Source organism: Balearica regulorum, chromosome 14 (assembly GCF_011004875.1).
Source record: "Balearica regulorum gibbericeps isolate bBalReg1 chromosome 14, bBalReg1.pri, whole genome shotgun sequence".
Classification (NCBI taxonomy): Eukaryota; Metazoa; Chordata; class Aves; order Gruiformes; family Gruidae; genus Balearica; species Balearica regulorum.
In genome coordinates this window covers 4,426,113-4,438,853 of record NC_046197.1, presented here as the reverse complement: position 1 = coordinate 4,438,853, position 12,741 = coordinate 4,426,113, and the positions used below count along the sequence as shown (strand labels likewise).

Here is a 12,741-nt window from a genome sequence, read left to right as displayed (position 1 = left end):
CATATTCACAATTTTTTCCAGTAGCTTACTGTATTTCTATTTTACAAGTACAGTCTGATATATCATTGCATTACTGGTTGCTTTTGCTGCTGCTGCTTCTAAGGTTAGAAGTCCCAGACTTAGTTTTATCTGCACTTCTTGTGGCAAGTAGCATTTAGATCACAAGGGTCCTCTCACAAAACTAAAAGACTTTTGGGTTAAAATAATGCACTCTTGAACTCTTGATCTTACTAGAATTCAGTCAGTTACCTTGACTGTGTGATAGTATGATGCATTAGTTGCCGGTCAAATACTATTTTTCAGGAAGTAAAACTCATCTTTTTATCATTCTGTCTCAGAATTTTAGAAGACAGAGAATAAGAGCAGGCACTGCTGTGGAATAACAATGGTTGGATATTTTTTCTTCAAAGAAACTTATCTCATTGAAACATGTTTGTTATTTGTTCATGTATCAGGTGTGTTGGTCAGGACAACAGATCCCATGCTCTTATAATAAACAATAAAGCTCTAATAAATCTCCATAAGGAAAATAGTTGAGCATACAATAAACTGTGTACTTCACAGTTCCATTGACTTGCATCTTTCTGCTCTTAGTGTATTATCCCACAGCTCCTTTCTTCCATATCTATATATGCTCCAGAGGAGAAAAGAGTGGGTTTTTGGATTTCCAAAAATAAGTGATTCTTGTTTCATGTGTTTAACAGGCCTTTGCTTTAGCTACAGTCTGTTAATGCAAAATGTTTTGTAAAGCTTTTACTGCTTGCAGATAAATAATAATAGACAGCTGCCTGCTTGTAAATGCAGCTTGTCTGATGTCTTGAAATAGATAGCTGGTATATTATGGAAAATGTCTGCCTCAGAATATGTTGTGAATCATAAAAAGAGTATATGTTTTCTGTTTCTATATTTTTAAGGTAATAATGAATAAGAAATTTTGCTAAGAGGATTTCTAATTCTGAGGTGCTTTTATGGAAACAACAAATGGTACTTTTTATATACTGCTGACCAGATAATCAATGCATCTGAATTTTTCCCAGACAGATAGTGGATTCACTTAGTCTTAAATTTGTAAATTAAAAAAATAATGTCCAAACCATTCCTGTGCTATTTTCTGCTAATGTCAAACACTTGACAGCAAAACCAAGCAGCTAAGACCATAAACACATCATTATTTACTACTTAACACATTTGCCAACAAATGTCTGTCTGCTTTACATTGGATCATGTATGTCTGAATGGTTCATTGTGATCCAAACTTGCACTAGTAATTGACAGTTAAAGTGTATGCACTTAATAATATGTAGAAACTAACAACTCATTTACATGCTTATGGTGATTACATGTGCAAGATCTATCTTTAAAATGTTTTTACTGTAATACTTTGTATATAATTATTATATAATACTTAGATGCTGTTATTTTCAGAGGAGTCATGGCAAATAATTGATCTTTTTTTAAGTATTAGTTTAAAGCAATCATGGTCCTCTGAAGAAGCGGTTGCCCAAATTACAGAAATCAAGTGGATATAATTTAAAAATAAAGCTAATACATGCACAGTTTGTTTTAGCTTTATCATGGCTTATTGTTTTTAGCAATATCATGACAGAAGAGAATATTCTTGCTAACTAGAGAATATTCTTTTAAAGATTTTGTACTTCAGTATTTTGATGCAGTGACAGAATAAAGCTGCTTATTGCTGTTATTGTAGAGTTTAAAATTTATACATACCTGAATCTGACAATTCCCCCCTCACCCCACCTTTTTTTTTGTAGGGCAGGCAGGCATACCTTTTCACTGTCCTCAGTGAAACTCAGTCAGGGTCAAATAGACTCTTGGAAGTATAGTTTCCTTTCATGAGACCATTCCATGACGAAGTTGTCATTCCTCTAACACTTAGTATGGCAAGCTAACAATGTTACTGTTGCCTCAGAGGTGTTATCCAAGTATCTGTTAGGGCATATAATCACTGTTTCTCTTTTGCGTGATGATCTTTATAACTTTCCTTTCACCCAACCTGCCCTTACATTGCTAATGGCAGAAAATCAGCCTTGGGATAATTGCAGGGTGTTTTATATCTAACCGATATTTTATTACTATTTGCATTTGTGTTTTGTTTTCATATTGCTTGGATTTAACCTTCAAGTTGTAATTACTAAAAGGAAAAGTCCACAACATGTTTTAAGTGCAGCCACTGAAAAATGTGAAAAGACCATACACAATTAAGTATCTCTGATATTATAGTAGTATGAAAAAGTTTCTGTACTATGCTATTATAATATTGTGCACAGAAAATAGCAAACAAGTCCTTTTTCTTGTACAGTGCTGTGGTTTAAAATAGAAACTTCCAAGGACACTTTTATTGCTTTACATTAAATACAGTTGATTCTAAAATTAATCGGGTAGAGAACGAACTGTGTTTGCAGGGTGTAGACAATACCTGATTCATTACTCCAAGCAATGATGTGGAAGGTAATTTATAAGAATGAAAGCATATGTAGTGTATCACAAGATAGGATGCAGCGTTGATAATTAAGGTAAGACTGCCAACAGTATCATTAACTAAAGTTCTCATTTATCTAGAAGAGGTAGTATTTTTTTCTGCCATGAATATGGCATATATTTAACTACATTGCTAATTACAATGAAATCTATTAATTTGTGCATGTTTCAGAGTATCCATTCTTCCTCCAGGCTTTAGCATTAATCTGTTTCCATGTAGTTCTCTACCATTCCAGTTCAGTTCATTCACTTCCATACCCAATGGTATTGTCTTTATAATTTTATTGGATTTCATATATTGGTATTTCTTTACCCGTTGATGTTCACAGCATTTTCTAAGGAAGTAGAATTGTGAAAATGTGTTTTCAAAAAAAAATTGTAAAAAGCCAGTGAAATTTGTTTTCATTAAACAAGTTACATGTGAATCTGAAGCTGAAAGCCTGGAGTTTAAGCTGAATTTATTGGTATGTATTCCCAGGCATTCAAAAGTTTTCACTGTAGACTGTCATGGAGTAGAGTGCTTTCATCAGATTTCATGGTTGTGTTGACTGTTACTGTAATTGATCTTCAGAAGCCCGACAGTGCTACAACACTTTTACAAGCCTTTAAATTACATTGACAGATTTTTTTTGCTGAGGCATCGATTTCTTGTTCCCACTCTGTAACTGTAATACAGCTTAGAGGGGTTATGGCGGTTCAGGTGTTTGAGTGGGTGAATGTGGGAAGGCTGATGCTTATAACTGCTTGTGCACTTTTGCTGTAATGTTTAGGAACATTCTAACCAGGTATGTGAGCACATGCACAGACATTTATCCAGTTTTATTTTCAGACAATATTATGTCCTCCTTGATCAGAGGACAAGAAATCTCCTTAAACTTAATTTTTGACATTTTCCTTCTAGATCACTTGATAATTCATTATTTAAAAATATCAGAGGGAAAGAAATGGTCGTCTTCCATATAAGCACCCCTAATGGGATTTCAAAATCTCATTTATGATGTAAGAAGCTGTCTCCTGTCATATATCTTTCCCTTTGTACAGTGGGATGTAATGGATTATTCTCTCCCTCTTGTGAAATTCTCTGTCAGACCTGCCGAAGAAAAGTTTTGTTTGAATTGTCTCATTTCTATGTAAAGCTACTTTTGATGCATCGCTGTTGGTTTTGGTTTGGGGTTTTTTGGGGGGGGTGGGGGTGTGGTGGGTGTGGGTTGTTGTTTTTTTTTTTTCTTTTAGGGAACTTATTGCCAAAATTTGCTGACCATCTCTCCATTTTTGAGAGATCACCAGATTAAGACATAGCTGTTTACAAATTACATGCAATTATTATTGTAATTAGTGTTTCTGAGTTTTCAGTATTTGGGCCTAGAGTTTTAGTCTAAGTTGACTATGGAATATTCACTGACAGTATGTTGAAATTTGTAAATCACTTAGCCTTGGGAGAATTGGTTGTTATTGGTGTGAAATAAATATAAAATGTATATAATAAAATGGGTATGTATTCACACTGCTGCTTTTAACTTTGTATTCTCTAGAGGTCCACTCCTGATGAGGAGTTTGTGCTGTAGCAGAACACTCTGAGGTCTACTCCAAAGAATATAAACTCTAAGTAGGTCACACAGATGGTCACTGACAGGGGTAGGAATAGAGTTTCAGTCTCTTGGCTCAAAATCCAGGTCCTCTGCTCACTGTGGCTGTAGACATAGCTACTGCATGTTCAGCATATGCAAACCACTTGCTGATTTTGGAAGAACAGCAGCAAGAGACATATGTTAGCAGTAGGGGTTAATTGGCCAGATGCCAGAAGAAATGCTGAGACTATAGTAATTTTTTTCTTCCTAACTGAAGAACTCTATCATACTGTTTAAACAGGATGGGTACTTGCACACACCCATAATTAGCCTGGTTTCCTAACATTCATGTGTACATTACTGAGTTTTGTTACCTGTGAAATATTGTGATTCTTTCATTTCACTGCTTGAAAAGTATTGGTAGGTCATGTGTTGGTGATCTAGAAGAGCACAGATTTAAGTCAGATCTGAGATTTATTCCTAAATTTTTAAGGTGCAGCTGAGGAAAACTGTCAATAGGTTGGTCCTGTGCTATGTGCTATTGTGTGTTACTAATTATATACAGGTTAAATGATGGCATATTTTCAGTTAGATTATGATCTTAAATACTGTAACATTAAATTTAAGCAGAAAACAGTAAAATAAAATACGTGAACTGTAGTATAGCATGAAATGAATGCAAATGTGTTTTGGTAATGTTATGTTTTTCTGTATGGTAGAACTTCAGCAATCTAAGATAGGTCTGCTGCACTCTAGTGAACTTTTCTATCTGAAAAAACCCAGGAAGATAACTTTCATGTTCTTTGGAATTCTTTTTTCTAAAGCTTTGAATTTGTAATGTGGGTTATGATCTGTCAGAAAATGCGGGTTTGTGTTGTATAATGCCTACATTTCACAAGGAATGTAATGTTTGATTTTTTTTTTTTCTTTTAAAGATTCAGCTGTAAGTCCATGTTGTGATTGCAGATACATGCAAGTCAAGGTCAATTAAGAAAAATTTTAAAGTTAAAATGGTGGCATATAATCAGCATCAAGTCTCTGTTCTCTCTTCTATGTAATCCAATTAAAGATTTAGAAAGAAGTGTATTGGTTTTAGCTTCAGGACTGTTGAGAAAAAAGTAGAAGGACCACTAACAATTTCTGATTAAGCATCTTTCAGTTTAATAATTATAACCAGAATTGAGTTCTTGATTTTAATTATTCTTGTAATTTTAGGTTGTATTCCTACTGACACAAATTCTTAAGTCAAAGTTTTGTTTTTCACTTTCTGTGATTGTTTTCCTGCACTGTTTTCAACACAACTTCTCAAGGTTTTATAATATTTGAATGTAAGAGATTGTTAATGCATTTGACTCTCTCATTTTTAGCTACTGGGAAAAAATTGAAAATACTCACTGTTCATAAATTCCTTTAAAATGGTTCTCTGTTGAAACACAAAATCTTTCCCGTGGATTCATTATTGAATTTTGTATTTCGCTTTGAAAAGATTAATTTAAGAAACTCACTCTGGAGTAGATGGGTTATTTTCCTCCTTCCTTTTGTAATATGCAGTGGTGGGTTTAGGGATACATTACCTTTAAAGCATTACTTCAAACCCTGTATTAATTTTTTTGTCAGTTTTATTCCTGCAATATTTTGATATGGATAAGGATGGCATATGTGTATCTGTAGATATGTATCTGCATATATTTGTGATAAACACATGTGGATTAAAGCCATTTCTTCTGCTTATGGAGGAGTAGGTGACATGCTTGATATTGCTACTGGTAACTTTTTGCTAGACTTGACCCATTATGGCAGTTTTAGTTACATTTTTATCAAAATCTTGATATATGGAGGGAAATCTGTATCAAGTTAGATGAACTAGTTTTAGCAATAAACTCGTATGTGTAAAAACTGTGTTTACAGCTACTTCAAGTAGAAAAGAGAGAACAAAGACATTAGAGAGGTTGATATGAAGCTGTTACTTTAGCAAAATTCTGTGCATCTATTAAATGAAATGTGGAAACAGGAGTTGGGATTCACAATATTCCATAATCCAAAAACAAGGCAAACTTTTAAATCTGCCAGAGAGGATATGCTGACAAGCATTCGTGGCAGGCTGGCTGACTATGATTGCAAGCTGGAAAAGGCACTGAACACTTAAAGTGTTGTTTTGGCTACAGCAAGGATAGTGTTAGATGTTGCTCTTGCTGCCTTCGAATACATGGCATTACTCAGCTCCTGTGAGGAGTGGAGAAACTTGAACATACGACTTGAAGTTGGGAAGTGGATGTATTCTGCAGTGTTATGCTTGGTAGCAGTGGTGTGCTGTGATGGTTAATGCTGTACCTGTTCTGTATCTAACTTCACTTGCTGACGCTTGCTTTGAATGGTCAGCAACACTGTTGGGTGCTGGCTTCACAGTACCAGCCATTGTGTTTCTCCTTTCTATGTTAGTACTAGATTCCAGGAGGCAAAAAGAATTTGCACCTTACAGTGCTGTCAGAGTCTGTAGGTGACCTGTGGCACCTGCCCTTTCCGTGGCTGTTATCTAAACTGTGAAATTTGATTTTAGATTTAGCAATGAATAAAATATATGCAGTTTTAAATTAATTACTTTTGGGCTCCCAACAAAGAGTTAAATGGCAAATAATGAAGAAGGAAGACTTTTAATGGAAAGATGCCTGCAGTTGTGAACAGATGCCCTTTGTAAAGAAGCATGGTGCTTTAACTGAGCACTGACTGCCATCAGAGGTCTCTCCTTGTTGAAATAATGTTGTTCACTGATTTTATTTTTAAGTCTTTGCTCTAAATCTGTATTCAGATGACACCTATGTCCTTATTAAATTGGCATGCCAGTTTTTAAGTGGGCATGAAGCCATCCTAACAGATGGATATGACTACAGGCATGCCAGGGAATCAAGAGTAGTGTTTCCTAAGGGAGACAAAAGTGGTGTTAGATCTTTATTACCATTTTGGCTGCACATATGAGGCAGTCAGGAATTAAGCCTGTCTGTGATTTTTGCTGAAGGAGACCCAAATGTCTTTTTTAAATGACATTATTGCATTAATGACTTGGAGTTTGAATTTCACTTACCTGGTACAGAAGAAATCATTAGATAGCTTCTGAAGGAGAATAAGGTGAATAGAGGGGTTAAAAAAACCCAACAACTAAAAAACCCAAACTCATGTATCTGGGCTTAATCTTTTACCAGAATGAATCTACCTGTCCTTATGAAGGAAGATGTTACCAGGGAACGTCTCTCTGAGAAGTGTGTTGGAATTCAGGATTGGTGAATACATAGAACAATGCCTTTTGACAGACACTGATGAAATAAATGCAAGATGCTCAAACTGTATGTTAATGTCTTACGTGCTCAAATACAGTTTGAGGCAGCACATGTTTTATTCTGGTTTCTAGAAAAACAGCCAATCAAAACAGTTGTCTTTTCATGGGTTTGAACATTAAGAAAGAGTATATTTGTCTTTGGCAATCTTATCACATTATTTATCAAGCAAAAAGCCAGCTAGTACTTAAATAGGCATCTGCCTGCCCCCCATGTCTCTCCCCTATCTGTCTTGAGCTTTCTTGGGGTACAGGGGGGAAATGTGTACATGTGGATTGCTTAATCATAGAATCGTTTAGATTGGAAAAGACCCCAAATATCAAGTCCAACTGTAAACTTAAGACTGCGGAGTCCACCACATCCCTATGCGCCATGTCTACACATCTTTTAAATACCTTCAGGGATGGTGACTCAACCACTTCCTTGGACAGCCTGTTCCAGTGCTTGATAACCCTTGAGGCAGTTTCTTCTCATCCTATTGCTTGCTACTTGGGAAAAGAGAGCAACACCCACCTGGGTACAACCTCCTTTCAGTTAGCTGTAGAGAGCAATCAGGTCTCCCCTCAACCTCCTTTTCTCCAGACTAAACCACCCCAGTTCTCTCAGCTGCTCCTCATCAGACTTGTACTCTAGACCCTTCACCACTTTGTTGCCCTTCTTTGGACATGCTCCAGCACTTTGATGTCCTTCTTGTTGTGAGGGGCCCAAAACTGAACACAGTACTCGAGGTGCAGCCTCACCAGTGCCGAGTACAGGGGCACGATCACTGCCCTAGTCCTGCTGGCCACACTATTTCTGATACAAGCCAGGATGCTGTTGGCCTTCTTGACCACCTGGGCACACAGCTGGCTCATATTCAGCTGGCTGTTGACCAACAGCCCCAGGTCCTTTTCCACCAGGGAGCTTTCAAGCCTGTAGTGTTGCCTGGAGTTGTTGTGACCCAAGTGCAGGACCTGGCACTTGGCCTTGTTGAACCTCATACAGCTGCCTCGGCCCATTGATCCAGCCTGTCCAGATTCCTCTGAAGGGCCGTCCTACCGTCAAGCAGATTAACGCTCCTGCCCAACTTGGTTTTGTCTGCAAACTGACTGAGGTGGCACTCATTACTGAGTCCAGATCATCAAATACTACAACAGAAAATTTTACTTTGGCTATTTCTTTTCTTGATTACTGTCTCCCATGATTCTAATTTTTTTTTCTCCTTTTTCCTAGCCAATGACTCGTTGATGCTCAAATGAGCACTTTGCTCATTTTGCTTACTTAACTTGTGCAATGATACCTTAATATTATAGTCTGGGATTTATATAACTGTTCAATAAAATTTTCTTTGTCCCAAGAAAATTCATATTTTGCATAATGTTTTAACGAAATGATTTTAATGGTTTTTTTAAAGATCAGAAGGCATGACGACCATTTTATGTTAATACTAGTCCATCTGCAGGCTCGGGCTGAGACCAGGGCTTCTTTGTTACAAATACTAGTCTTTTCTTGTAACTATTGTAATTGTAAGTGTTCATCAGAACATCTTAGAATTGCGTCCTCATGTGGGATGACTTTAACTGGTAGGGATCTTAAAAAATCTAATTAATTTTCCTTTTCTGAGACTATAGTCTTTTGTTATGAATAAATGTCCTAGAAGTACATTATCTGAGTTGTTTACTACACACAAAATGAAGTAATTCTCCCATATTGCCTTAACTAACAAGCTCAGTTTATGTAGCAGCCAGTCACAAAATACAGGTATATAGCCTTAATCTAAACCAAAATAATTAACACAAAAAGTACAATTTGCTTATAAAAATATATTGAACAATTTTTCCATTAATTGCTATTGCAGGGTGGTGGTGTTGGTTTTGCGTGTTGTTTGTTTAAAAAAGGAAATAATAAAGCTAAAGCGAGTTAAATGACCTTTGAATTTTCACATGGTTTGACACTTCAACATTGTTCATGTCTGAAAATGCATTGTAAATAATTGAGCAGCTGCATATGTTAAGTCCTTTTAATAGATTCTGTATGTTTCAAATATGGATCAAATTTTAATTTATAATACAAAGTACAACTGGGAGTAATGAAGCTTGCAGAGTAATTAGCTCTTAAAACTGGTGGAGATCAGTTGTACCTTCTGCCTTAGTTGTCCTCAGTACAATAGGATAAATTTGTATACGCAAGAAGCCTTGCTTTCTTAATGTTTAAGAACTATGGAATGGCTTTATGCAGAAGAATTATCTGAAAAACTTATTTCTTTTACCAAAAAGACGGTCTCTGTACTTTTTACTAAGGACAGAGACTGGCCAACCTGTTTGTTCCACTGCTTGGCTGTCTTCATGAGGAAGAAGTTTTTCATTACATCCAATCTGAACTGCTTGTTTCAGTTGTCAGTCCTTTTTTTTTTTTTCCTGATCCACTTTAAAATCTGATAAATGCATGCCATCTTTCAGTAACAGACTGGAAATCCACTGCAATCTCATTTTAATTTCTCTTTTACAACTTCATAAACAAGTTCCTTGCATGTATCTTGCTGGGGTGATGTGCAGCTTCTATCTTAGCAGCATACGGACTGTATGGAGAAGCTGACAATTCTTTCAGCTCAACTCTGTAGTGGGAATGAATGCTAATATGCTTGTGGTCTTTTTCATAACCATCATGAAATGGAACTTGGTTAGCAATAAATGTTATGTCCAAAGGAAAAAAAAATCTTAAATATTTTTGGAAAGGTCAGAACCCTGATGAATGAATCTTGAACTGATCATACTATGAACTGTTTCCCCCCTGAATAACCCTAGACAATTGAGGGACAGTTTCCACAGATTGCAATGAAAACAGACTTAAAGTTTGTTTTGTAGCTTTTTTCAAAAGTAGGTAGGTAATAGTCTAATTTATAACTTATTTGATGACTGAATATAAAAACCCTTTATTTAAAAAAAAAAAATACTAACTATCACATTTCAGCAAGTTTTGAAGGTATTGCATGTAACTTTTAACATTGCTAATGATGTTTCTTTGGTTTAGTTTTTGGTCAAGAAGCTAATGGCACTGCATTTGTTGCATTTGCAATTAGTTATTAGAAGTGGTTCATCAGAGCAAATCAAGAAAAAATTTGCTAATTATTAAATTACATCTCAGTTTTAGAAAACTGTATAATGTTTGATGTCTACATCTGGTGACTACATATCTGTCAGTACTGATGACCTTTGGAGGGGAGTTTTTCCTCTGTCTCCATGGTCACAAATCCACACTGAAGTGGTTTAGGAGTGTTAGTGCACCCTGGTAGTAAGCTCTACTAAGTGCTTTATAAGTGCAGCTATTTGGTTGCTGAATCAGCGGGGTAGTCTGTGGCCTGCATTAAGTGCAGGAAGCTTGTCTGTGTGCAGAATTGGTCACATAAATGAACTGTAAGCTGTGTGAAATTCTTTTTTATGCTGCTCTTTGAACAGATCTTGTGTTGATAAGTGTTCTTTTAACTACTGTTTTACTAGTCAGTTTGTAATTTAGTCATTGAGTAAGATTTCTCTTGTAGCTTGGAAACAAGGGTTATAGAAAATCAGATAAATAGCTTTTTATTCATGTTGTGGCATTACCAAGAGTAGAGATACTTTCCGAGACAAGAAATTATGCTGCCACTTAGATATGATTAAAAGCTTCTGGCTTTATATGGCTTGGAGCTGATACTTGAAATAAGAATAATCTGCATGGGTAGCCTCTGTTGCTTCATCCACAAAATTCAGAAATTTGTAATTTACTTCTCATTCTTTTCCTTTCTTTCTTAGCCTCCTATCTACCCGTACTAGCACCTTTATTTAGGGGATTCTGACCACCTGGCTTGTTTTTGAAATCACAGTGGATACAGTTTCAGCACGTCTCACACACCACTTGGTTATCAGTGTGTATGCTGTATGTCTGGGTAAAGGTGTTCTAAATCTTTCTTAAAAGAAAAAAAAAAAGCAAGCCACATTTTCATTTTTGTTTGCAATAATTAAGAAGTTTTCTAGTTTTGTTCAATTATGTTTTCAGAAACTGTGATACGTGGTATTGATAGAAAATAGTATTCAATTGGTGATACAGATAATTTTCCAAAGAGTTAAGACTGACAAGAATTCTAAGCAATAAGAAATCAGTTGAGTGGAAATGAGTAGGAACTTCAGCTCACTGTCTGTGACTAGACTGTTTCTGTAGTTCTATACAAATTTTATTCTGAGGTGGAACCTTTGAAGCTACATTCAGCTCTGATTTCTTCCTAGGTTATTTTCATAAATATAATAAATATTTGAAGCATCTGCTCAGCATTATTTACACTGTTGTGCGGTACTCTGTTTAATTACATTGCACTGTACAGTAAGTTGCTACTTAAATCAGTAGCATTTATCAATTAAATTAGGAAAAAAAAAAAGTCTTCTGTATCTTTTATTCCCAGGTAGGCAGTGCCTTCATTGAAGTTACTTCAAATTTGTGCATTTTGTTGTACCAACATTTACCATAAGCACCTTTGACTTAAGTCAATGTAGATGCAAGATTGAAATGTAACTTAATATTTGTGTCAGCTTCCTTAGATTTAAATAAGGATGAATGTATGTGTAGCTTACTCACGGGCTTGATAGGCCTTTCCTTAGAGTTTTTTCTTTGTCTGCATTCTTTTATGTGTTCTTAGAAGGTATGTTTCAAAATGATGTGCATAGAACAATTCTATTGCTGTTTGTGTCTTATTTTCAGAAAGAAAAATTTAATAGGTGTAGTATTTTTTTCCTGTCATTACTTCAACATAGCTTATTTCCAGCTGCTTTGTACGTAAAGTGAACAATTTGTCCCTAAGGATTTGGGACAAGCTAAACAGCCTTCAGAATTTAACTGAAACAAATAATTTTTATCAGGAAGTTCTGTTTTTCATATATGAGAAATACTATTGACTTACAGAAATATCACACAAGTTTAAGAGTATCCCTGAGGCATGATTGGAAAATCAACAATTCCATATTGGAAGGGATTGTAGTTGTTAAAGTACATTGTGTTTCACTGTTTGGAGAAGGATTTATTTGCAAGTAGTATTTGATTTATATTTGTTAAGATAATTTGCTTTATTTCAGAATGCAGGGACATTCTGCTTCCGGTGATTACAAAAGAGCTGAAGGAATTACTGGAACAGAAGGATGATCAGCAGGCCGTAGAGAAGAAGTACTGTATTGAATTACTCAATAGCATCCTGGAGGTTCTGAGCTGTCAAGACCCTGTAAGTATTGATGATGATGTACATGGCCCAAGTCTGTAGTAAGCCCAAGCTGATTAGGTAGTAAATTATTGATGCCAATGAATCTCATTTAAATTTTTAATACAAGTCAGTAGCAAATTGAACT

General features: G+C 35.7%; 1 protein-coding gene across 1 annotated transcript in view; it reads left to right on the top strand.

Moving 5' to 3' along the window:
- Positions 1–12,741, top strand: part of DOCK2 (dedicator of cytokinesis 2) — a 204,163-nt gene that overhangs the window by 54,924 nt on the left and 136,498 nt on the right. Inside the window, exon 26 of the mRNA XM_075766092.1 lies at positions 12,475–12,617. Coding sequence (XP_075622207.1) covers positions 12,475–12,617 — 143 coding nt within the window. The remainder of the gene's footprint in view (positions 1–12,474; positions 12,618–12,741) is intronic.